The sequence below is a fragment of the Rhinatrema bivittatum genome, chromosome 7 (genome assembly GCF_901001135.1).
Source record: "Rhinatrema bivittatum chromosome 7, aRhiBiv1.1, whole genome shotgun sequence".
NCBI lineage: Eukaryota > Metazoa > Chordata > Amphibia > Gymnophiona > Rhinatrematidae > Rhinatrema > Rhinatrema bivittatum.
The window spans coordinates 106,022,062-106,049,855 of record NC_042621.1 but is presented as its reverse complement, the minus strand read 5'-3'; the positions used below and the strand labels follow the sequence as shown (position 1 = coordinate 106,049,855).

At 46.4% G+C, this 27,794-nt stretch overlaps 1 protein-coding gene across 1 annotated transcript in view; it reads left to right on the top strand.

Annotated features, from left to right (window-relative positions):
* The window catches only part of FA2H (fatty acid 2-hydroxylase), a 135,633-nt gene extending 132,001 nt beyond the window's left edge, over positions 1-3,632 (top strand). The window contains exon 7 of the mRNA XM_029608880.1: positions 1,176-3,632. Coding sequence (XP_029464740.1) covers positions 1,176-1,252 — 77 coding nt within the window. The 3' untranslated portion in view covers positions 1,253-3,632. The remainder of the gene's footprint in view (positions 1-1,175) is intronic.
* The last annotated feature ends 24,162 nt before the right edge of the window (positions 3,633-27,794 follow it).

Here is a 27,794-nt window from a genome sequence, read left to right as displayed (position 1 = left end):
TAATTTTGTGATGTATTAACTTTTTATTATGTATGCTCAATATTTGCTATATGTTTTAATTGTTTTAGAATTTTGTTTGTTTAGGCTGCATAATTTTATTTAACTTAATTTTTTTCTGTTTTATTAGTATTATAATTCATTTTATATTGGATTTTTATGTATATGTTTTGAATTGTACCATCACTTGGATAGCATGCTTAACAAGTGGGATATTAAGAATAATAAATGAAATGCACACCATGCAAAATTACCCTCTAAATGCACAGCCCCACTGTGCTGGTAGATGAAAAGCAAGCAACAAGATTTAAGTATTCTAGAAGAGAAAAGGGGAAGAAATTGGCTTTAAAATTTAAATTAAAATTGTCATGCAAGGAGGGAATGTCATTATATGATGCAACCAGAGTTACCCTCTTATTATATACTGTAAGCTGTCTAACTCTCAGAATACACATAGGACCATCATAGTAGGTACCCCAGTAAGAACACCTTCAGTTGCCTTATCCTTAATCATATGGTCAAAGTCCATGAATCATTAACTTTTTTTGAATCACTTAATCTTTGACTCATCCCATGTATACCCAACACGTTCTGTGTTTTGAAACTTGGTCTGGGGGGGGGGGGGGGTGTCCTTAGAAAGCAATTGCCAGAATTACCAGACAAATTTTGTTGTGGTCTTCAGTAATGCATTTCTTCCTGACACAGCATCCATTTCATTTTGGTGCCAAATTTTTTCAGCCGGTTGAAATGTGGTAACGTGCCCAGAGTGCTACCTGGTAAGCCTCAGCAGTGGCCATTCCCAGCCCAGAAGGTACCCACTGCTCTAAACAAATAGGGCTTCTCTGTGGCAGCACCATAGTTTGGGTGGCAGTCTAAGCAGCCATGAGCACCTTAATAACTGGTGGGTTCTTATTGCTGTGGAATGGACATCTTCAGGGGCTGGTGACTGGTGTGGGGAAGTAAAGGCTGCGGCTCTGTTCAGTCTGTAATTATGGCTGAGCTCTCCTTCTGGCTGGCAGGTCAGCGACGCCACACGAGCTTACCATCTCGTGGGAAGGGCGGTGCGCTTTAGTCAGGCCTCGCTTTTGAACACTACCCTTTTTGTTTTTTCTTGAACCCCCCAGATCTTACTGACCCTTTTTTTTTTTTCTCTTTCCTTTCCCTCCCTGCACCTCCAGGTTTTGGAATCACCAGCAAATTGTGGGACCACTCCTTCCACACGTTAATCCGGGAAGAGACTGAGAAGGCGCACTAACCTGACACCTGCCGGCCTCGTGCAGTTCCCTACGCAGCAGGATTCACAAAAACACTGCCCTGGGTGCAGGACTGAGAAAAAAAACAGGGGGGGGGGGGGGGGGGGGAATGCAGGCAACCAGGAAATAATATATTTTGTATTCTAAGCTGCTTATTGTGCATTTTATTTGTTCCCACTAAGTGCCTGATTGCAGGGAAGTACCAATGCCTGTGACTAAATGCATATTTATTAAAACAAAAAATTGCTAAATCTATTTTTTTTTCCAAAGAATGAAAAAAACTGTTGTACATAGTGAATGATCGATGACTCAGTGTACACCGGTTGTGCCCACTATTTTTATATTTCCTTATATCATTTTTGGAATAGTTTTAATAGGTTTGGGAATTTTTAGTGCTGTGAAGGCAGGGAACAAATAGCTCTGAGCAGAGCTCGAATACCCCGGGTTTGTAGTGTGCAGCCTTCCCTCACGCAGCTCTGCCAGTGAACCTCAGCCTGCCCCACAGCTCCTCCTGCTAGTCCCGCTCTTGATCTTCCCGGAGTAGACACTGACGCACTTGTGCCAAACGGTGCGATGGATTTGTGATACATCACACCATGGACTAATTGAAGGCAAGCTTTATAGGGCTGCCAAGCGTCAGCTGTCACGTTTCTGAACCCTCGGGGTGGGGGATGCTCAATATCTTTCATGGGGTTTGGGCACCTGTGACTTTGCCACCCTTCACCATTAGAAAATGACAGGAACAGAGAATGTAATAGCAGATAGGAACCCATCAAGTCTGCCCAGTTTATTTCCTGCTCCAGTGCTATAAACCCCGGTTGACCTCCGCTTTTCCCCTAACACTATTGCAATTAAATTTTTTTTTTTTTGCCTTGTTCACCTCCAGGGGGAGGTTGTTCCATGCATCCGACACCTTTTCTGTGAAGAAATATTTTCTGCTTTTACTCCAGACACTCTCTGTCACCTCCTATCATGATGGCTCCTTCTCACACTTTATTTACTCTGAAGGAGGTTTCCTTTTAGCAGCCCAGGAGTCAGACTACTGTTTAAAAAAAAATGTTTAGGCTTCTTATCAAATCATGGACTGAAATGTATGTACAGTAAATGAAACAAAACAAATGTAGCCAACACATTTTGAATATAGAGTAGCTAGGAAAACGCACGCACAATGTTCTGTAATTGCAGGGAGGATCGGATGCTAAGCTGCAGCTCAAGGCCTAAAACTGGACAATTCCAGACATTTTAGCACTCCCTCTTTTTTTTTTCTGTACAGTACCCCAAAAACCCGCACCATCTGGGGGAAAATTAAAGCAGGACAAATGGCAACCCTACAACCTCCTGAGTCCATTCATTTTTCATGCCCTTGTGTTCACAGGCCCAGCCCATTAAGCATCTGTTATTTCCGGCCTTCCCCTGTTGCTTCATTAAGAAATCAGCTTCAGCTGGGACCGACACCCAGCAGCTCTCCATGGAGATCTCTTGTGAAAGCTGTTCCAGCAGCCTCGCCCATGTGTTAGAAGGAAGTGGTGTTACAGTAACAGAGACCCCCAGTGGCTTGGCCACTGTTAGAGACGGGATGCTGGGCTTGATGGGCCCTTGGTTTCACCCAGTATGGCATGTTCTTAGGTTCTTATGTAGTGACGTTCAGTGGAGATGCGAGCTGAGGCAGGAACTGCCTTAGCAGGAGGATAACCTTGAGCATTGAAAAGTTGGGTTCCTTCTTCCAGTGATTGCTCTTGCTATTGCTGCTGGGCTAGTGGGGAAATTGTTACCAGTTCAAGGCTGAGGCTTTTATCATTTTTGTTTGACTTGGAGGTTCGCTTTTGGCTGTCAGCCTCGCTCAGAGTCCATTACTGCTGTAAGTGCGGGTCTGGTCCTGGTCGTCTCACTCCTACCCCGGTGCCCAGCTTTAGTGCATCAGCAGGCACCAGCGTCTGTTCTGACGGGGCTAGAAAGCCGTCTTGTGGCAATGAGGAAGCGGGGGGTTGATAGTGTTTGCTCACTATTATGTATACCACCAGCTTTTTCTGGAGAATATGTAACCTGCCCTCCTGCCTGCTGCTCCCTTTTGGGCACTGCAGGGGTGAGGAAAGCCTGCGGCCCCAGAACAGGGTTCCTTTCACTGGGGAACAGCAAGTGCTAGGGGGGCCCAAGGGAAGATTCGCACGCACACAAAAACTGTGTTCCAAAAATAGCAAAAAAAAGAATTTAAGAGATCAAAACTTAAAGTCCAGAAAATTAGGAAAAGTAATTGGGGGGGAAAAAATGAGATTAGCACTCAATATGAAAGGAAACTTCTCAGTTCACTCACAAATAACCTCACAACTCTTACTTCATTCTTTTTCTCCTCCATTATTTGAGCAAAGGTCCACGTATCGATATCTTACCTTCTCCTCAGGACCCCGCTGAAGATCACAGACTAGAAAACACCTTCCCTTGCAGCATTCCTCCAGCTCTGGGCTTCCCCAGAGAGAACAGGCGTGCCCCTAGACTTCGGGGGGAGTCCTTATCTTCCTGGCTGGTCCTTAGATGTACTGCAGGGAGTTCCTCACCGCTCCTCTAGCCCTGAAGTTCTCAGCTTTCAGGAAATCCTTCTCTCCTCCACCCAAGGGCTTGTTGAAGCAGCTTTATATTCTCCCACCAGATCTCTCCCTTTTGACGGTAAGGACAGTCGCTCAGCCCTAGATACAACCCCTCCCCAAATTTCCCTGCCTTATAGAGGGGGTAACGTGTATGCTAAGAAAGTGTCTGCCATGCCTTGCACGGTTCCTACTGTCCTTAGCAGGTGTAAGGAATTGCCCTTGGATCTTGCATGTCCTATTTAATGGGGAATGGACTTGTAGTGAGAGGAATGCTCTGTGGTGCAGTGTCACCTGCACCACAGAGCATTGTTGTGTTCTGGAAAGGGGCTTTTAAGCCACCTCACTGTACAGCTGCCTGAATGTCTGCTGTGGCTCTGAGGTTCCTACAAAGAGTCGCTGTGTGACTGAGCCCTTCCTGCAGGCCGTGTGCTTTCTGACTCTTTCTGCTCTGTTTACTGATTAAATTCACTTCTTTACAGGAGTGGAAACCTATTTTGAAAACTAGAGTACCAGCCCAGAATGTTTTGGAGCCAAAGGTTTTGGGTTTGTTTTTTTTTTTTTCCTGTTTTTGATGTTTTATTGGGGGGGGGGGGGGGGGGGTATCTTGCACTTACATTGCTTTTTGTTCACCATGCTTTTTACTCTTTGCTGTGCGCTCCCAGTCCCTCGCCTCCAGACTGTCAGCATGCCAGGTGTTAGTGGGGATTCTCCCCATGCAAGCGTCAAGTGCTAGGATAACCTGGCATGTGTTGCTTTCAGCGCCATGTTTCTTTATACAGAGAGGAATTAGGCTGTGAAGGTTGTGCTTTTTCCTAGATAATAGGATAGTATTTGTCCAAAGCTATCAGCTCATTGATTGAAGACGGCACTTTGGGAAAGGCCACCAGCCTGCAGGTAAGTGAAGGGGTGTTATTAGCAGGGATCAGACTTATTTGTGCATTAGCAATAATTCATGAAAAAAAGCAAGGGTGGGCTCTTCCTGTCAAAAACAAACTACTGTTGAGAAGGCAGAATCTACAAAACCTGGAATCCCAGCCCAGTGATTCCATGTTATGCTGGGAGAGCAACAGGCTGACGGGCACAAAAGGCTCCTCAGCCAGTGCTCTGGCTCCTGCAGCTCTCCCAGAACATGCTGCCACTGAGCGAGGGCAAGGGTACCATGGGTGTCTGTGCCTCGTCTAGAGGTCCCAACTCTCCATACCCTTCCTATTGACCACTGGGCCTCCTTTCTCCACCCCCTATCTACTTCCTCTGCTGGCCTGTTTTCACTCTGGGAGTTAGAACTGTATGGTACCTCAGCCTTGTAAAATCACCTGGCACCGTGGATTAAACAGCTAGACTGAAGCTGGTTAAGAGAGGAGACAGACACAGGTAAACATGTTCTCCGCCTCCTGGCTGGGGTTGGTGAGAGGGAGGCCCGGTGCTCATGTGATTGAGGCTGAGAGTACCAGGCCTCCCTGCTACTCTCCCCCTGAGGGAAGACATCAAATGAAAATACAAAATAGAAAAAATGTCCTTTTCCCCCAACAAAACCACCAGCAGGGCCTGTGCTAAAATCAGATTCCTGGTTATCTGTCATTTTCAACAGTGACTTGTAGTTGGGGTGGATTCAGACACATCAGTCCTGGTGTTTGTCTGGATGGAAGGTGTTGGCCTAGGAGACTGGTGCAGGGCATCCTGTCCATCTCACACCAAATGAGTCTGTGTGTACGGCTGGGCTGGCAGGAGAGGCCTGCTTCTACCAGCACAGCCCTGTTAATATTAATATTACATTTTAAAGGGAAGTACATAGAACAATCAGCCAATCGGACTAATGTGCTGTGCCCAGTACCTTCCTATCTCACATTAGATATGGGTGGCAGGAGTTGCTCTGTCTCCAGTCTTTTGCTAACGTGCTGCACTGTGAGTGGCTGGGGATATGACCAAGGGTACATGGCTTTGCATAACAGAGCAAATGATACTAACCCATAGTCAAAACTTAACCACTGTGATTGACTGCACCAAGCTCTCGGCCATTGCAGCCAATTACAGCCTGGCTGCTTTTGTTCAGGTTGGGATGCTGAGATGGGGGAACGGGAGGAAGACTCAGCCATGGCTAAATAGCCACACTTAAGAGTCCAGATCTGTGAAAGCTGAAGTGCAAAGGGAGCTGCAGCTTGTGGCCCCTGGCCAAGGACTCTCACTGGGCGAGGCCAGGCTGGGAGGGGAATATAAAAATAGGGGTAAATCTCCAGGAGGTGGCCAATGAAGGCTCACGGTACCATAGAATGACCGCAGTCTCTTCCACTTGAGCTGGAAGCTCAAAAGAATAAAGAAACTGTTGTGCCAAACAGAAAAGAAGCCCTGCTCCTCCCCCCTCTTCCAACATTTCACGCTTTAGATGGCGTCAGTTTGCCAACACTGCTGGAGGAGCAGCCGCTGGGTCCAGCAGTGGCCCGAGGAGGAGGGGAAACCAGGGTTTACATCCTGCTTCTCCCTCTGCTGCTTCTCTCTCTGCTGCTGATCTCCCTCTGCTGCTTCTCCCTCTGCTGCTGATCGTAGGAAACTCTCTCAGCTCTAACGTAGATTGTGAGCCCTCACATTGAGCATGGGCTTGGAAATGTGAGTAATCAGATCTAAATCTTTGCTGTCTCTTACTCTGTTTAATCTTGTCTTACCTTTCCCATCTGTCTTGTTTTCTCCCTCATCTCTTCCTCGCGCTCTCCTGGCTCACGTGGAGGCCATGCTGCTGGCTGGAAGGAGGGTGGGGTGGTCCTTGAGTTGCGGATTGCCGCATCCCTGGGTAAAGGCTTGAATCCCATGCTGAATATTTTAACTATAGCCACAATAAAATACTGCCCTGGTTTTTTTTAAATGCACTTTCTCTTGCATATGTGGACTTGTACTGTGGTTTTACTTTCTTGTTTACAGGCTGATACAGTACAGTGCAGAGCGCACTGTTAGCCCGCAATTGGCCACACGTTTTCGACGTGCTGTTTTTACCCCTTATACAGTAAGGGATAATAGTTCGTCAAAAATGCGCGACCAACCCCCCCCCCCCCCCCCCCCAAAACTACTAGCACCCGCAACATGCAAATGCATGTTGATGGCCCTATTAGTTATTCCTTCGTGATACAGAAAGTAAAATGTGCAGCCAAGCTGCACATTTTAGTTTCAGAAATTAATGCCTGCCGGCACCGGGAAAATGTACAGAAAAGCAGAAATGTTGAGATTACTTACCTGGTAATCTTGTTTTCCTTAGGGTAGACAGATGGACTCAGGACAAATGGGATAGTATCCGCGTGCTAGCAGTTGGAGACGGATCTGACGTCAGCACGGGGGCGTGTATATATCCCCACAGGAAGCGCAGCTGTTCAGTAATCTTCCTTGCAAAAGCTGTTATGGATGTGTGTACTGACGCTCAATGAAAAGTAAAGAAAAAAGTGAAAACAGGCCTCCCCTGACCGATTGACAGTGGCTGGAGACCGCCAGCCTTCCCAACCGGAAGGCGTGGATATAGGCAGAGTGTACGCTCTTAGGAAAACAAAAGTCAAAGGCTTACCTGGAATCAGTGAAAACCCATGTACACAGGCAGCTGGGCGGGATGCTGAGTCCATCTGTCTACACTAAGGAAAACAAGATTACCAGGTAAGTAATCTCAACATTTCCTGGGGTGTAGCCAGATGGACTCAGGACAAATGGGATGTACCAAAGCTTTACACCCCGCCTGGGCGGGAGGCTGCCTGAGGACCATGCAGTACCGCCCTCGCAAAAGCCGAGTCCTCCCTGGCCTGGACATCCAGACGGTAGAACCGAGAAAAGGTATGGAGGGAGGACCATGTCGCCGCTTTACAGATGTCCGCCGGTGACAGCATCCGGGATTCAGCCCAAGACGCCGCTTGGGCTCTGGTAGAATGAGCCTTAACCTGTAGAGGCGGAGCCTTCCCAGCCGCCACGTAGGCGGCTCTGACCACGTCTTTAATCCAGCGGGCAATGGTGGGCCGAGAGGCCGCTTCACCTTGCTTCTTCCCGCTGTGTAGGACGAACAGATGGTCTGTCTTCCGCAGGTCTTGAGTCATTGTCAGATACCTGGGCAGCAATCTGCCGATGTCGAGATGGCGTAATAAACGGCCTTCTTCAGATTTCTTCAAACCTACCGTGGTAGGCAAGGATATGGTTTGGTTAAGATGAAAATGTGAAACCACTTTAGGGAGAAAGGAGGGAACCGTCCGAAGATGGATAGACTCCGAAGTGATACGTAGAAAGGGATCACGGCAGGACAGCGCTTGCAGTTCAGAGACGCGGCGTGCGGAGCATACGGCCAGCAGGAATACCAACTTCAGGGTTAGAGACCGTAGAGACAAGCCCCGAAGGGGTCGGAAGGTGGATCCCGCAAGGAAATCCAGAACCAGATTAAGGTTCCATAAGGGTATAGGCCACTTTAGTGGCGGACGAATATGCTTGACGCCTTGCAGGAAACGAGAAACATCAGGGTGCTTGGCGATAGTCTTGCCGCCTCTCCTGGGCCCATAGCACGATAGTGCCGCTACCTGAACCTTGATGGAGCTGAGGGAGAGACCCTTCTGAAGCCCATCCTGCAGGAAATCCAACACAATAGGAATAGTGGCGGCATGTGGACTGGTGCCATGAGAGTCGCACCATGCTTCAAAGATTCTCCAGATCCGTACGTAGGTGAGGGATGTGGAAAACTTGCGAGCCCGGAGGAGTGTATTAATCACAGGCCCCGAGTAACCCTTTTTCTTCAGTCGAGCCCTCTCAATGGCCAGACCGTAAGAGAGAACTGAGCCGGATCCTCGTGCAGAATGGGACCTTGACGTAGAAGGTCCCGGAGAGGAGGCAGGGGGAGAGGCTCCCCTGCCAGCAGGCGTCTGAGGTCCGCGTACCAGGGTCTTCTTGGCCAGTCCAGGGCCACCAGAAGAACTAGGCCCTGGTGTGACCGAATCCTGTGGATGAGGGCACCCAGTAGAGGCCACGGGGGAAAGGCATATAGAAGAGTCCCCGGAGGCCACGGCTGGACCAGAGCATCGATGCCGTGCGAGCACGGGTCGCGTCTGCGGCTGAAGTATCTGGGTACTTGAGCATTGGACTTGTCTGCCAGTAAATCCATGGCCGGGATCCCCCAGTGATCGACAATCATCTGGAAAGCTGTGGGGGACAGCTGCCACTCGCCTGGATTCAGGCTTCCTCTGCTGAGGAAGTCCGCTGTGGTATTGTCCTTCCCGGCAATGTGGACGGCGGAGATGTCCCGCAGATTCGCCTCTGCCCAAACCATGAGTGGGGCGATTTCTAGAGATACCTGTCGGCTTCTGGTTCCGCCCTGACGGTTGATGTAGGCCACCGTGGTGGCGTTGTCGGACAGCACTCTGACAGCTCTGTGCCGCAGCCGTGGAGCGAAACGAAGGCAGGCCAGTCTGACTGCCCGGGCTTCCAGGCGATTGATGTTCCATGTGGACTCCTCCCTGTTCCAGCGCCCTTGCGCGGTGAGTTCTTCGCAATGTGCTCCCCAGCCGCTTAGGCTGGCATCCGTGGTGAGCAAGATCCACGTGGGCGAGGACATCCGCGACCCCCTGCTCAGGTGGTTGGACCGCAACCACCACCGCAGCTGGGTCCGAACATGGACCGGTAGAGGGAGGTGCGTGGAATAGGCTCGGTGATGGGGGCTCCAGCGAGAGAGCAGGGAATGCTGTAGTGGTCTCATATGGGCTCGTGCCCAAGGCACCACGTCCAGAGTGGAGGCCATGAGACCCAGAACTTGCAGATAATCCCAAGCTAACGGCCGACTGGTTCCCAACAGATACTGGATACGCTGCCGAAGTTTCAACTGTCTCTTGGTCGTAAGACTGACCGTGTCCGCCCGAGTGTCGAATCGTACCCCCAGATATTCTATGGACTGGGAAGGCTGTAGGCAGCTCTTGCTGAGGTTGATGACCCAGCCCAAGCTTTCCAGAAGGGCGATCACCCTGTCGGTTGTCCGCAGGCTCTCCACTCGGGATTTCGCCCTGATCAACCAGTCGTCTAGGTAGGGATGGACCAAGATCCCGTCCCGCCTGAGTGCCGCCGCCACAACCACGATCACCTTGGTGAATGTCCTTGGGGAGGTGGCCAACCCGAAGGGGAGAGCTCGAAACTGGAAGTGGCGGTCCAGAACCTTGAAGCGTAGGAAGCGCTGATGATCTGGATGTATCGGAATATGAAGATAGGCTTCGGACAGGTCTAATGCCGTGAGGAACTCTCCGGGCTGGACTGCGGCTTTGACGGAGCGCAGAGTTTCCATGCGAAACCTCGGCACCCGTAAGTACCGATTGAGGGATTTGAGGTCCAGCACAGGCCAAAAAGTGCCCCCTTTCTTGGGTACTATGAAATAAATGGAATAGTGTCCAGAATTCACTTCCCAGGCAGGCACTGGGAGAATGGCGTTCAAGGTCAGGAGCCTCGTCAGGGTGGCCTCCAATGCTGCCTTCTTGAGCGGGGAACATGAAGACTCCACAAACTTGCCCGGAGGAAGATGATGAAAGTCCAGATAATACCCCTCTCGGATAACTGCGAGGACCCACTGGTCCGACGTGATCTCGACCCATTTGGGGTAGAAGAGGGTCAACCTGCCCCCTATGGCTTCGTCCCCCAGATGAATCGGCAAATTCTCATTGTGGGATGCGACCGGGACCCCCGCCCGGCCCGTTCCCCCGCCTGCGCAGCCTGGACCGAAAGGACTGATTCCTGGCCGGAGGACGCGGCGTCTGGTAGCGCCCTCTATATGGAACAAATCGCTGTGAACTCCTGCCCCTGGAGGGCCGGGGACCGGAGCGCTGTCCCCTCCTGGACAGGTCTTCTGGTAGGCGAGGCACAGGAGAGGCACCCCAGGAAGCGACAAGCTTATCAAGGTCACTGCCAAACAGAAACGAGCCCTGAAAAGGCAATTTGGTGAGGCGAGACTTTGAAGGTGTATCAGCGGACCATGGCTGGATCCATAGGTGTCTCCTGGCGGCCACGGAAGACGAGATCCCCTTAGCCGTGGTTCGAACCAAATCCGATGCGGCATCGGTGAGGAAGGAAAGAGCGGGCTCCATGTCAGCCGCCGGAGCGTTGTTCCGGACCTGAGACAAGCAGGCACGAGTGACCACCGTGCAACAGGCCGCAATCCTCAAAGAAAGAGCTGCCACCTCAAAATTTTGCTTCAGAATGGCGTCCATCCGCCTGTCCTGGGGCTCCCTGAGGGCCAAACCCCCTTCCACAGGAATGGTAGTGCGCTTGACCACAGCGCTAATTAAGGCGTCCACCTGAGGGCATGCCAGGAGGTCCTGGAGAGCCGGTGCCAATGGGTACATGCCTTTCAGGGCCCGGCCCCCTTGAAATGAGGCCGCCGGTGCCGCCCATTCCAAATCAATGAGTTGCTGAGCTGCCTGCAAGAAAGGAAAATGGCGGGCTGTAGGACGAAGACCTTCCAGCAGGGGGTTCTGCGCAGAAGGAATCGAAGCACTGGGTCCAGTGATATCCAACTCCGCCAGACACTGAGACACGAGGTCCGAGAGGTCCTCCTTAGGGAAAAAGCGCTGCATAGTCCTATATGGCGCAATCCCCGGGGGGAGGTCCCCTTCGTCCGGGAGTTCGGACTCGTCCGGTGAAACCTCCTGGTCCGAGTGATCGGGACTGTCCAATAGCGGGAGGTCCCGCTCCCGAGAAGGCTGCGAGGGTCCCGGAACAGGATCCCTAGAGGCTGCCATCATGGCGGCAGCCGCAGCATGCGCCGTAGACGCCGCCACCGCAGGAACCGCAGCAACTGCCGGAAGAACAGGCGCAGCAAGGACCGTAGGGGCAGGACGCGAAGCCGTCTGCATCTGGACAAAGGCATGAATTCCCTGAAAAAGATCCACCCAGGAAATGGAAGCAGCCTCAAAACGCCGGGGTACCAGATCCCCCGGGATTCCTGAGCGGTCGAGACTGCCTCCCAAATCCGGGGTAGCCGCAGGTGAACTGTCAAAAAACTGCGGCTGAGATTGGTCCTGGCCGGAGGGTCCCCCGGCCGCCGCACATTGGGTACACAGGGAGTCGGGGTCAGTACCGTGCGTGGCACGAAGGTGGCATGCGGAGCAGAGGCCCAGAGCTGAAACGTCTAGGGCAAATGGCGGCGCAGCTGCGGCCGCGGCTGCGAGCTGATCCATGAGCAAAATATAGCAAGCGTGCGCTTCTTATGCGGCAGCAATAGGCGCAGGCTAGAACAGGCGCACAATAGCAATAGGATGCGGCAGCAATAGGCGCTGAATAGAGCAAGCGCACAATAGCAAAGGCAAGCGGCAGCAATAGGCGCAGAGCAAAACAAGCGCACAATAGCAATAGTAAGCGGCAGCAATAGGCGCTGAGCAAAACAAGCGCACAATAGCAATAGTAAGCGGCAGCAATAGGCGCTGAGTAGAAACAGGCGCACAATAGCAAGAGTATGCGACAGCAATAGGCGCTGAAAATAACAGGCGCACAATAGCAACAGGCTGTGGCAGCAAGAGGCGCTGAGTAGAACAGGCACACAATAGCAACAGTGTGCGGCCGCAAGAGGCGCCGAGCAGAATAGGCGCACAATACTAAGCAGGTAGCAAGATACACCTAATGGCAGACATACAGCAGCAATATGCGGCACATACTCACAGTGGCAGCCAATAAACAAGAACAAGGAGGAAAGAAAGCCGCGCCCATTACAGGCGCGGAATACCTGAGTAAGGCCACAAATGGCGTCCTCCACGGCTTGCCACGCCGCCGGTCCTCTAGATAGCGGAGACCTGGGTGAAGAGACGTACGCCTTACCAAATCTTCAGCGCTGCCAGGCAGGATCACAGGCGGTCTCCGGCTGCGAGGGGAAAGGGCCGATACCTTTCACCGCCACGGTTGAGGCACTGCACCCGCCACCCCGTCCACGCCGGGAGCGAGGGCCTCGGCGGGACCGAGGACTTTCACCTCCGGGGGACCACGGCAGTCACCCCGGGAAGCTCAACTGGGGGGCACGGCCAGAACGGCCCCTGAGGAGCGCGGGGCTCAAAAAGGTGTTGAAGAAAACAAAAATGAAAGTAGTCTTGGAAAGCACGCTGAACCAGTGTGCAGGCACTCCAAACTGCTTTGGAGACGGAAATTACTGAACAGCTGCGCTTCCTGTGGGGATATATACACGCCCCCGTGCTGACGTCAGATCCGTCTCCAACTGCTAGCACGCGGATACTATCCCATTTGTCCTGAGTCCATCTGGCTACACGCCAGGAAAAAACTGCTTTTCTGTACACTCTCCGACTTACTATCATAGCGATATCAAGTCAGAGGCCCCAAAATTTAAAAAAAAAATTTTTTAATTAAAAAAAAAACAACTTAAAATCGGCCCACAGATCGGAAGACGGATGCTCAATTTAGCCGGCATCCGTTTTCCAAACCCGTGGCTGTCAGCGGGTTTGAGAACAGACGCCGGTAAAATTGAGCGTCGGCTGTCGAACCCACTGACAGCCGCCGCTTCTGTCAAAAAGGAGGCGCTAGGGACGCACTAGTGTCCCTAGCGCCTCCTTTTACCGTGGGCTCTCATTTAAATACTTGATCGCGTGCCCAGAAGAGTGGCCTGGGCGCTCGCCTCGGAGCGCCGGCTCTCCCGCAGGTTTTACTGTATCAGCCTGCTTGTAGGGAGATCCAGGACTGCCTTCGCTTGCCTCTGATGTGCTGTAGGCGAGGTGGTGGCCCTATTTACTCGTTGTTAAGATACAAAGGTTAACAAAACAATCAAAATATTGAATGTGCTTAATACATTTCCTTACTAGCTTTTGGATACTAGCACACCCTTCCTCAGTTCAGAACAAAATGAGCAAAAGATTCACTTATATTTTCTGGTATTATCATCTCCTGCTCATTTGGGCCCTGATGTAATAAGGTGCATATGTTAACATGTAGTGCACACATCTTTATGCATACAACTTTACTCCTGCCAAGGGAAGCCTTACCTCATCAGTCTGCTACATTTTTTTGAAGATGTGCATAAACGTGGATAAAAGTAAGCAGTTGATACAGTGCATCTGGATTTCCAGAAAGCATTTGACAAAGTCCCTCATGAGAGATGTCTGAGAAAATTAAACAAAATAGATCATGGGACAGGAGGCAGTGTCCTATTGTGGATTTGGTACTGGTTAAAAGAAAACAGAGTAGAGATAAACGATCAATTTTCTCAATGGAGACAGGAATGATGGATTACCCTAGGGCTTTGGTCTGGGACCACAGCTTTTTAACATTTATAAATGATCTGGAGATAGGAGCAACACGTGAGGTGATCAAATTTGCAGATGACACAAAATTATTCAAGCTTGTTAATTGAAAAGAAGATTGTGCTAAATTGCAAAAGGAGACTGGGCATCCAAACGGCAGATGACATTTAATGTGGACAAAGGCAAAGTGATGCATGTAGGGAAGAGCAACTCAAATTATAGCCACATGATGCAAGGTTCCACATTATAGAAGTCACCACTCAGGAAAAGGATCTAGACATCGTCATGACCGTTGGGGAGGTATGATAGAGGAGTCGTAGTGGGCAATACATTGAAATCATCAGCTCAGTGTGCTGCAGAGGTCAAAAAAGCAAACAATGTTAGGAATTATTAGGAAAGTAATGGTAAATAAGACAGAATGTCATAATGCCTCTGCATTGCTCCATGGTGAGACCACACCTTGAATACCGTGTGCAATTCTGGTCACCGCATCTCAGAAACAAAATAGTTATGCTGAGAGGGTACAGTGAAGTGTGACCAAAATGATAAAAGGGATGGAACGGCTCCCCTATAAGGAAAGCTTGGAGAAGAGAGACAGCTGAGGTGGGATATGATAGTCTATGAAATTGTGAGAGGACTAGAATGGGTAAATATGAATCTGTTGTTTATTCTTTCAGATAATAGAAGGGGCACTCCATGAAGTTAGCAAATAGCACATTTAAATCAAAATGGAGAAAATTCTTTTTCATTCAAAGTACAATTAAACTGGAATTCATTGCCAGAGGATGTGGTTAATAGGGATGTGAATCAGGCTTCGGACGACTGAAAATATCAGATGATATTTTCAAAATTGTCAGAAATCGGGGGCTCCCCCATAACGATAGGAAAACCCCACGATATTGATCATGGGGGTTCTCTTATCATTTTGGGGGAGGGCGGGAAAAATGGCACACAAAAATAACCCCTAAACCCACCCTGACCCTTTAAAACTAATCCCTTAGCTTCCCCCACCCTCCCGACACCCCCCCCCCCCCCAAAAAAAACTTTTTACAGGTACCTGGTGGTCCAGTAGGGGTCCCTGGAGCGATCTCCCGCTCCCGGGCTGTCGGCTGCCAGTAATCAAAATGGCGCCGATAGCCTGTGCCCTTACTATGTCACAGGGGCTACCGGTGCCATTGGTCAGCCCCTGTCACATGGTAGGAGCACAAGATGGCGCCAGCCATCCAGTGCTCCTACCATGTGACAGGGTCCGGCCAATAGCACGGATACCCTGTCACATGGTAAGGGCAAAGGGCCATCGGCGCCATTTTGATTAGTGGCAGCCGATGGCCTGGGAGCGGGAGATTGCTCCAGGGACCCCCACTGGACCTCCAGGAACCTGTAAAAAGTTTTTTGGGGGGTCGGGAGGGTGGGGGAAGCTAAGGTATTAGTTTTAAAGGGTCGGGGTGGGTTTTTTGTTTATCGGCTCGGGAGCAGCCGATAAAACCGCGATCGGGCCCGATGAAAAAAAACCAAACCACATGTGAATCAGAACCAGAATCTGAACAGATTCCGGTTCTGATTCACATCTCTAGTGGTTAAGGCAGGTAACATTGCTGGGTTCAAAAAAGATTTGGACAGGTTCTGAAGGAGAAGTCCATAAACTATTAATCAAATTGACTTAGGGAATAGCCACTACTTATCACTGGCATCGGTAGCATGAGATTTATTTAATGCTTGGGTACTTTCTATGTACTTGTATCCTGGATTTGCCACTGTTGGAAACAGGATCCTGGGCTTGATGGAGCCTTGGTCAGACCCAGTATGGCAACTTCTTATGTTCTCAATCATGAATGGAATGGATAAATGTAAAACAGTTGTTTATTCTCAAAACATACAAAGACTAGGGGACTTGGAATGAAGTTAAGTGATATATTTAAAGATAGAAAAAAAAATTTTTTTTACTCCAAGAATAATTAAGCTCTGGAATTCTTTGCCAGAGGACATAGTGAAAGCGGTTAGTATAGCTGTGTTTAAAAAAAGGTTTGGACAGGTTCCTGGAGGAAAAGTCCGTAAACCATTATTGAGGTGGACTTGAGGAAATCCATTGTTTATACCTAGGATTTTAGGATCCTGCCATGTACTTGTCATCTGGATTGGTCTCTGTTGGAAACAGGATCCTGGGCTTGATGAACCTTTGGTCTGACCCAGTATGACAAATCTTATGTTCTTATGCACATGCTTAAATTTCACCTTCCATGCTTCAGGTACAAACAGAGGATCATTTATCAACTTGCGTTATGGCGATTTTGCCTGCGTTAAGGCATTTTCGCATGTGAAAAGCACCATAACGTAAGGTGTGATGCTAATTTTACAAGGGCCTTGTAGATACTCTCTCTATCTTGCTCTCGCTCCCCCAGTGGTGAAATGAGCACTCTGCAGGTAGGAAAATGCAATTATGTAGGTATTGCCGCAAAGTTAATGCACTTTGCGGTAATACCTATGCGAAGCGCTAAGATCAAGCACATTGCGATAAATGGGTTATTACCATAAAACACGCCCCTTTTAATATTGCATGCAATGTTTACTGCTTTTTGATAAATCTAGGCCTTAGATTGTAAGCCCTTTGGGGATAGGGAAATACCTATATCACCTGAATGTAATCTGCTTTGAAGTGCCTAAAGGTGGAATATAAATTAAATGTCAGTAAAATTGTGTGCACGAATCAGTGCTGCTTCATGCAAATTCTATGTATGAACCCAGAGTACAGGGTGTAGGGGTCCTGTAATACTCGGCATTTGTACATCTAAAAATTTGTGTACAAATAATGTTTTCTGCACATTAAGAGGATAACTTTCAAAACTAGTGTGTACCAATATATGTGTGTATATGGATGCAGGCAAATTTACCACTTTATTTTATAACCTGCATGCAAATGATATGCACAGGTTATACAATACATGCATACATACATCCTTGAATATGTAAAAGTCACATGCTGTGCAAGTTCAGACTTAGCCAGAGAAGTGCAGCTACTTTTACAGATAAGTTATGCAGCTAGCAAGAGGCACTTAGCCGTATAAGTCTGAAAAGTTACTTGTCCATCTAATTAGCAATTTTCAGACTTAGCTGATATGTAAAAATAAAAAGGCACTGTTTATCCGAAGAAAAGTTGCCCGTCTAAGTAGTGGCAAAGGTGCTAGGTAGCGGGATAACTCTGAATTTAGCCACATAAGTCTGTGCAAATGATATATGTGCATATTTGTACACAGATTTCTCGCATTATTTAGATGCATTCACTCCCTATAAGTGGGCTTCTACATGCCTATATCAGGCACTTTTAAAACATACACGCAGCAATGAAAGCACTAGTTCGCCCAGTCCAGCTATAGCTCATGAAGACCCTTCTGGCTTTTCAGCCTCAAGTCCCCCCAACGCCCCCACCCGGTCATTTTTTTCACTATTGCGATGTTTATGATTAGTTTACTCCCAGATACTGAGGTAAAAGACGTGCATGCCTCACTTCAGCAGATTCCAAAATAGCAACTGATGTTCGTAAATGATGGCCCCCTTCTCAGAATGACCCTGGTCTGCTCCTTTTATACATGCATAAAGTGGCTCACAGTCCCCAATATACACAAGTATGTTGCAGTTTTTAAAATGCCACATACTGGCGTATGTGCCATTATTCACATGCAGCTTTTAAAAATTCACTTCATACAGAAAAGGTGAACACACACAGCATGAGAGAAGCACAAGTGGTGCTCCTAAACGTTGTACACACACAGCATGGGTTAGGAGCACATTTCTGCACGCAACTATGCACATAGTGCAAAATATGTTGTGCTTACAAAGCAAGATTTCTGAGCAGAACACATTTTCTGTGCAGAAAGCATGTTTTATGTATGCTAAACGTGTCTTGCTACACACATTTTTGGGTTAGCTTGCTTTTTTTGTAGCTCCCCATGCATTAGCAAATCATTAGCTTACTGCAGTGAGAGCTAACTCTATTTTTAGTGAATGAGCAAAGGAAATGCATGCTGAAGTTCAGTGCAAATTTTTTACTCTCATCTTGTTATACGTTTTAGCTACCTTGTTCCCAGTTGTATGTTTATTTAAAATCACCCCACACTGAAGATTCAATACAAATAAAACAACTTCGTTTTCACTCAACGCACAATTAAGCTCTGGAATTTGTTGCCAGAGGATGTGGTTAGTGCAGTTAGTGTAGCTGGGTTTAAAAAAAGGGTTGGATAAGTTCTTGGAGGAGAAGTCCATTAACGGCTATTAATCAATTTTACTTAGGGAATAGCCACTGCTATTAATTGCATCAGTAGCATGGGATCTTCTTAGTGTTTGGGTAATTGCCAGGTTCTTGTGGCCTGGTTTGGCCTCTGTTGGAAACAGGATGCTGGGCTTGATGGACCCTTGGTCTGACCCAGCATGGCAATTTCTTATGTTCTTATAGTAAAATGACAATATTAAAACAGCAAAATCATACAGATGTAACTGAGGGACCCTCTAGTTCCCCAATAGCTATTATGTCCCTAGCTTAAGACCTAAGATAGGATTAGGTAGGAATTGGCAGTCCATCCTTTGCTGGCACCACCTGAGAGGTGGCCTGGATTGGTCCGCAGTGCACAAGGAGCAGTGCTGGCAAACTTTTGTTGGCGTTTAGGCAATCAAAGTGGTGCAAGGGTCCCCAATTCAAGCCCAACAACCTGATCTGGGGGAAGGAATATTTCCCTTGCCAGTACCTCCCAGGTCGGGAAAGGAGTGTCAGTGTGGAAGAGAGGGAGCTGGGAGATCTGTCTTTTTGGGAAGAGGTGGGATTTTTTTTTTTTTTTATCATCTTGGAGACTAAAAAATGTATTCCCTTTTTCTTTGAAGAAACGTGTTATCATATTTTCTGTCTGAGGAAGCTTAGAGATTCAGTGCTGTTTTCCCCTATGCTGGTGCGTTAGAATACCAGCATGACCATTTCATCTTACTGCTATTTTCTTGTTAAAGTTCACTGCATTTTGTACATTGTGAGGTAGATGCTTTGCCACAGTGTGTATATGGACTGTGACATTGTGCTGGGTCTGGAAAGTATTCCCTTAGGCAAATCTTCCGGTGGGGCACGGGGTAGTGATGTGGAACGTGGTTGGTTGGTGGGTATGTTTGGGGTTTGGGGTGTGGATGTTTGCTTTTGTGATTGTAGTAGGGGCTTTGGAGTGAGTTTGTGAGGTCATTTTTTCATATCATGAGGAAATTGGGCAATATTGAGAGATATATTAGATCTAAAAAATGTGATGGGTTACAGGGCCTAGACCAGCAGGCACAGGGATCCATAGCCAGTAGGGCTTAACGTGTACCGATGCAGGGTATGGTCTCCTTCCTATATAATCGTGGTTAAGGTACAGGTTTCAACTTTTGAATGTCAATGGTATTCATTCCCTGCTAAAGAAGAGGAAAATATTGGACATATGAGGATGAAAATACACAACATTTCTTCAAGAAACTCCTTTGACTGATTTGGAACACATTAAGCTCAGAAGAGATTGGGTCAGACAATGTATATTCTCCTTATTTTCTTACAAAGGGTAGTTGCTATTCTTATTTTATTGATTTTATTTATTTGTCGAGTTTTATATACTGTCCGGTTTTGCCATCACAACGGTTTACATGATTCGACTGGTAGAACTATACAGAGTTCATTTACTATCTAAGAGTTAGTGCATATAGATCTTACAAAATGCATACAAGATTTGTGTGCACGTATAGGTATTATAAGTGCATATAAGACTTGTGAGCACACAGGTATTATAAGTGCATATAAGACTTAAAAGTACATGAGAGTTCTACTTCTGATGAGGAAGGAAGGTATTCTCTTCTATGGAACTCTCTACCCGAGACACTGCGATTCGACTCCAGATAGAAAGATATTCAAATGTGATTTAAAAACATGGTTATTTAAAAATGCCTACAACCTAACTTAAAATTATCTGAACCCAGAGCAAGCACCTTCATGGTCTAACCCATTAATAACCTAACCATGATTAAAATAACCCATCACATCCCAACAACTTCCAAATAAATAGAACTGTAACATGTTTTACAAACCACCAACCTTAAATCCAGGTACCTTTTGAGTTTAAAAGTACTAGAAACCCCCATAGATCTGTATCACCCCTGATTTCTTGAGTCAATGTATGTGTTGATATTTAAAATATTTGCTATATAATAATTTCAGATCAATGTACATGTCTGTCTATAATATATATATCAATCACAACATAAATAACCCAATACCACTGTATTCCAGTGTACCGAACCGTTTAGCAACAATATCAACAATCAATGGTACCACAAGTATAATTTAAACACATTATGTTTGTGCACAACCAAATATATGTAGGCCCCTTACTTTAAGGGTCTGTATTGTGCAACAGACTCTATTCTTGTATAGGGTCACCTTGCTTTAATTTAAATTATCTGTTTTTAGTTATTTTTTCTATTTCCTTTTATCATAAAATCGATAGTCACACAATCTCCGTAATTGTAAGGAGGGGACACAAATACTCATCTACTCCATGGTAGTTCACCCGACACAGCTGTGTTTCGGACGATGTCGTCCTGCTTCAGGGGGTGTCCTTCAAAGTTTCTTTTTGAGAGCGTCGTAAGGCAGCCTTCTGTAAATTCCTTGGTATTGCTTCTTCTTTATAATCCACTGCAGTCCCGTTGGGCTGCGTCTGCTCTTCTAAATGGCAACTACCTCCGGTGATGGTTATATACCCTGGAAAACCGGAAGTCTTCATTACCGGAAACCGAAGTTCTCTTTCACGTCCGATACTGACGGACGTGACTGATTTGCTCGTCAGTACAAGAGTTTCGGGTTCAAGCAACAGAATTAACAAATAGATTTGCCTTAAGAGGATATCCGAAAACAATCATAAAAAAAGCATACAAAAGGGCCCTGTATGCCAATCGAGATCTCCTTCTGCAATATCAACAACGCCCTTTTTCCCAAAGTGTGACATGTACTCTACAGTATTCAAAACAAGTGGGCAGGCTTGTTAACATCATTAAGACACACTGGCATATTCTGACACTTCAGCCTGTTTTTCAGATTGAACCAAGGTTTGCCTTTTTTAGGGGTCAGAACATTAGAGACATAGTGGTTAAGTCCACGTTTATGTCAACAGTTACACCCCGACAGTCTGGTGGCCACCAAGGATGTGGTCACTGTGATATGTGCCCCTTGGCTCTGATAGGGAACCAATGGCAAGTTCCCAATTCTGACAGAATTTTGAGATTGGATGGATTAACTAGTTGTGAGTCAGAACGGGTAATTTACGTTATTCAGTGCCCGTGTAAACTGTTGTATATTGGTCGCACGAAACGCAAAATCAGAACCCGTCTCATAGAACATAGAAGTTGTATAAGAACTGAGAAATTGACTGCTCCGATGGTATCACACTGCATTAGGCATAGACATGAGTTCACGGATCTTCGATGGCTCATTCTTGAACAGTTGCGTTTTGATCCACGTGGTGGGGACATTCAATCCCGGTTAAATACGCGCAAACAATATTGGATTTATTGTCTAAACACAGTAGATCCCATGGGACTAAATGAAAAAGTGAATTGGTATTCGCTCATTTAAGAATAAGGAGATGCGAGCTTCAGTATTTCAACTGGAGTGGCGAAATGTTCCTTCCCCCGCCCCCCCCCCCCTCCAATACGAAATGGGCTATTATTGCCAGTAGACTATAAATGAGATTCGTGGCGTTGCCGATGTATACAGGACAAGACGATCCAGGATAAGACCCCTTCTCAAAATAGAGAAGTTGAGTCTATTTGTACACATCTTCCCGGCAAGAGGGTGTCTACTTGTTGACGTGGCTAAGGGGAGGGGTTTAAGTAGTGACGATGTAAACAGAGACTGAACTTTATGCAGCGCTTGCCAGTTTAGAACAAAAATATTACACTGATCGACCAGAGTGACTGTGAGGAACAATTGAAAGAGAAGACATCGCGAAGGTTCGATGCATCTTGGACAAACACAGATCTGGCCTCGGAGAATAAGAATTGAGATGCATAAGAAACATCGTGGACGTGAAAGAAGACTACGCTCGCCGAGTCGATTGCCTGTTGTTGACGTCAGTATCGGACGTGAAAGAGAACTTCGGTTTCCGGTAATGAAGACTTCCGGTTTTCCAGGGTATATAACCATCACCGGAGGTAGTTGCCATTTAGAAGAGCAGACGCAGCCCAACGGGACTGCAGTGGATTATAAAGAAGAAGCAATACCAAGGAATTTACAGAAGGCTGCCTTACGACGCTCTCAAAAAGAAACTTTGAAGGACACCCCCTGAAGCAGGACGACATCGTCCGAAACACAGCTGTGTCGGGTGAACTACCATGGAGTAGATGAGTATTTGTCCCCTCCTTACAATTACGGAGATTGTGTGACTATCGATTTTATGATAAAAGGAAATAGAAAAAATAACTAAAAACAGATAATTTAAATTAAAGCAAGGTGACCCTATACAAGAATAGAGTCTGTTGCACAATACAGACCCTTAAAGTAAGGGGCCTACATATATTTGGTTGTGCACAAACATAATGTGTTTAAATTATACTTGTGGTACCATTGATTGTTGGTATAATATATATATGTCATGTTGTAAATCATTGTGATCTTCAATTGGAACGATGGAACATAAAATGGCCAAATAAAGAATGGGATAGTAAAAGGAGTGATGTTATAATGCCAAATATCTTTTGTGTAATGTGTATGCTCCTAACGTACATATCCACTCCTTTTTTTTTTTTTATGTGGCATTGTAACCAATTGTTGGCTTCACTAGAATATAAATTGATCTTGGGTGGAGATTTTAATGTGTGTGCTGATTGAGTCGGCACATGTTTCAGCAAGATGGCTTAGGAGGCATACAATCTACGACACTAACAGAAAAACTGGACAAAACTCATTAAAGACATCCAAAAGGTGGGAAAGAAGGGCAAATTGTTGCTTGGAGATTTTAATCTGCCACATGTGGATTGGTCTATCCTTTACGCAGAATCTACAAGAAGTAGAGAGATAGTGGATGCCCTTCAAGGAGCTCTGCTCAAACAAACGGTAATGGGGGAGGGTGTGATACTCTTTCGTGCTCACTAATGGTGATAATGTCTCTGTTTAAGGGTTCACCTGAGCACCAGTGATCATCAGATGGCACGGTTCAATTTTGTGAATAGGATACAAAGAAGTCACACGAAGACCTGAGTTTTGAATTTCAAAAATACTGACTTTGTCAAAATAAGGACAGACCTGGAGGAAGAACTATAAGACTGGGAGAAAAGTGGTGAGGTAGAACAACAGTGGGCCAAATTTAAAGGAGTTCTTAAAAGGCAACAAATCTATATATAAGAAAAGTAAACGAGTAACAGGAAAAAGAAACCAATCTGGTTCTCTAAAAAAGTGGCTGAAAAAAGAAAGGCAAAAAGAACAGCGTTGAAGAAATATAAAGGATCCCAAAAAAGGGATCACAAGGAAGAAATTCTGTTAAAACTGAGGGAGATGAAGAAAGAAATCAGGAAAGCAAAAGGTCAGGCAGAAGAAAGGATTGCCAAACAAGAAAAGTGAGGTGACAAAACATTTTTCAGATATCAGTGAAAGAAGGGAGGCCCGAAGTAGTATAGTGAAATTGAAAAGCGCGGAGATGCGCTTGAAATGGGTGTTTAACAGCCAGGTTTGGCGCGGACAAACATGATTAAATGACCTCGGCAAACGTGCACGACTTCTGCATACCTCCAGTTTAATAGCAGTAACCGTGGAGGCTCGCTGGAAATGTGGTTTTGACAGCCCCTGACGCAGCTCAGGGTCTGCTGAAGGGAAACTGGACTGGTGCCATGGGATTGGAGAAGAGCGACAATGGTCCTGCTTCACAAGAGTGGTAGCAGTGACGAGGCTGGAAACTATAGGCTGGTCAGCCTCACCTCTGTGGTAGGAAAATTAATGGAGACTCTGCTGAAGGAAAGGACAGTGAACTATCTACAATCCGGTGCATTGCTATCCAAGGCAATATGGAGTCATCTGTCAGACAAATCTGATTTTTTTGATTGGGTGACTACAGAATTGGATCAAGGAAAAATGCTCAATATGATCTACTTGCATTTCAGCAAAGCTTTTAATATGGTCCTGCACAGGAGGCTTGTGAATATAATTAGAAACTTGGGAATGAGTGCCAAGGGGGTGGCATGGATTACATTACTGGCTGACTGATAGAAGACAATGGGGTAGATTTTCAAAGGGTTATGCATGCAAGCCCCGGGGCTTTCCTGGGGGGGGGGGGCGTAATGTTGGGAATAAGGATAGGGGGGTGTAGATAGGGCTGGGGGGGAGGGGGTTATGTAGGGGAAGGGATTGGAAGGTGGAAGGAAGGTTCTCTCTGAGGCCGCTCCGATTTCGGCAAGGAGAAGGGGGTGAGCAGGAGAAAGAACTGGCATAAGCGATGCAAGCAAGGTGCTTTCCACTTCTCGGACCCCACCCCCTAGCCTCTGGTGCAGCAAGCCAGTAATGTGGCTCTCGTTAGCAACGTTTGCCCACCTCTGGTTTAGCATGCCTAATACTTTTGCAGCTGCCATGGGTGGCTGCACTTAAGAAAGGGTCTTTGCATTTATTAGAGATTAAAGTATGTGTGAAGTACACTCTGTTTCTGGTTTCAGTGCTAAAGCTGGATCCGGTTCTGGTACTAGCGCTGCTCCCTGCCAGTCAACAAATCAAAACCAGTCTATGGATAAGAATCAAAGAAAACTGATCACCTGCATGAATGCAACTGTAATCCTGCAGCATTCAACCCCTACCGACTGCTGCCTGGATGTGGCTTTCCACAGTGCTAGTAGTAGTGAGATCCTGCCGTTCCTTAATTATTGAATGTTATTCTATTCATTAATTGTTTTGAATTATTCTTTTTATTGGTCTAGTTTTACAGAATTTATATTATGAGGAATGGTAATGTTTCTGTTTTTTACATGGTTGCAGTGCATACATTTGGCTTATTGCAGTTTCCAGTTCAATTTTTGTCTGTACATTTCTATTTCTATTGTATTGTCTGTTTAATCTGTGTTTGATCTGTGTTTCGCATGTGTGACTGAAGTGAGTTATTCCATTAGTGTGTAGTTTCTCTGTAGGGATCTATAGCAGCTTGGATTGTTCTGTTTTCCTAATAGGGGGTATATATTACTATTTTAGGCTTGGTGTAATATTCATAGTTTTCACTTTCATAGATAGGGTTGTTGCTGTTTGAGTGACTGGAGTCACGTCCATGCCCAAAGTGCATTACAGTAGAACTAATACCATAGAGATTCCAAGTATCTCTTTCTTTTTTTTCAGGATTTTCGGGTTGGTACCACAGCAGTGCATGCAAATTTAATATACATATTGTGATATTTTTACCTCAAAAGACTGTGCTTTAAATGTTCTTTTTCATGTAAAATCTGTATTATAAATGCATAACTTTTAATTGTGTATGAGGAGGGTGTGAAGGGGTGGGGAGTATAAGCCTGTAAAGTTTTCCTAGGGCCTCTAATACCCTTGCACTGGCCATGGGCATTGCTGTACAAACATTGAACAGTCTCTCCCAACTCATGATGTCATGTCTTGTGTAATGGGTGAGGGGGCAGTTTTTCACCGGGCCATAGGCACCAAATTGCCTGGCTACAGCTCTGTTATTTAAGTCTCCTATCATCTCTCTGAGAAACTACACAATAATCAAAATACTGCATTTCTATCACACATGTGCAACACAGAGCCTTACCTAATACAGAATAAGGGACTACAAATTAGAAACAAACATACAAACAAAACTGAAATGGAAAGGCTGAGAAACCAGCCTCAGCCTGTGTAAATACTGGAATACTGAAGAAACAGCAAAATACAAATATTTAAGAAATGCACATTCCCCAAATACTGAAAGTCAAAATATATATATATTTTTTTACCTTTATCTGATATTTTTTAATTGGTTGGTCCCAGTTTCTTTATTCCCCTGTCTATCTTTTCCTAATTCCTTTTTCAGGGTCTCTTTCTTTGTTTTTTCTTTCTGCTCTTGTCTTATTTCCTTCCCATGCTCTCTCTCTCATCCACACACAGACGCTTCTCACTCCTATGCTCTCTTTCTCGTGTACACACACACACACGCTTCTTGCTCCCATGCTCTCTCTCATACACACACACACTCACTCTCTCTCTGTAGGCCTCTCCCTCTCTTCCGAGCCTCCTTGCGGCAAGGCCTCTGCTCTGGCCGTGCAGGATGAGCTCTGCAATGGCGCTTCAATGGTTGGGCCTCGCTTCTTGGGCCAAAGGGGATGAGCTCGGTGATGGCCCTGCGAAGATGAGGTCAGGCCTCCGGCTGACCCTCCTGGTGCCTTTATATTAGTACAGGAGAAAAAGCTAAGTGTAAAAGGGAAGGGGGGGGGGGCTGAGCTGGGGGCCCCCTCCTTCAGCAAGTACAGACTGGCACATATGGCTCTCCTATTGTCTATAAAGAAATGACGAAACTAGTATCATGGAATGTAAATGGGTTGGGAACCCCGGTTAAGAGGAAAAAAGTACCATCTCATCTTAAACGCTTACGGGCGGAGGTGGCGTGTATTCAGGAAACACACCTTACAGCCATGGAGAGCCAGAAACTTCGCTGGGAGTGTGTGTGGGGGGGTACTTGTGTGTACTTGGCCGCGCTTCGCCGAAAAGGGGGAGTAGGAATTTTAATCAGCAAGTCTGCTAACTTTCAAGTTTTAAATACTGTGGTTGACATGGAGGGGCGATATCTCATTCTTATAGGGCTATGGAATACCATTCCTGTTACAATATGTAATGTATATGCTCTTAATGCTTATATTCATGCCTTTATGATAAAGTTGAGCAACGAACTTCAAAAGCACACCCAGGGTACTCTTTACCTTGCTGGGGATTTCAATTGTGTTCACGATCCTTTACTGGATAAAAAGCCATCACAATGGCAGACTCCCAGTACTAAACTAAAAGGCATATGTTATCTTTGTCACCATCTAGGAATTATAGATGTGTGGTGCACTTTACATCCTACTGAACAAGATTTTTCTCATATTTCTAGAGCCCATGGAACGATGTCACGTATAGATTACATACTCACTACCACGAACAATTTGTTCCATATAGCCTCAGCATCGATTGAATCTCAGGCGATCTCAGATCACTCACCGATCTCCATACAACTTACATCTCAATCACCTGCTCACATAGGGCGATTTCCTAGCTTTCTAAGTAAAGACACTCACTTTCAGGCCTTTCTGCGGAACAAATGGAAGAATTTGACCAAAATAATCAGCAGCACAAAGATAACCCACATTTGTTTTGGGATACGGGGAAAGCGGTCCTGAGACCGCTTTCCCCGTATCCCCGTATCATCGCTTACGTACACTTTCGCACTAAACATTTAAACAAAAATATTTTAAATTTGGAGACTGAATTATGAAAAGCGAAGGTGGCATTAATTCAACGGCCTTCTGAAACCAACCGAAAGGAGTTCCATAGTATTCTAGGTCGTTTAAACACTCTGCTACATACAAGGGCCCAGGCTTATTTACAAACGGGGCAGCAAACCTTTTTTAAATTTGGCAATAAACCTGGTCGACTGTTAGCGAATCTTACTAAAACACACAAACCACACTTGTACATTACCAACCTAAAGTCGGATTCGGGGAGGATTGAGACTGGGGCACCTGAGATATGTGAA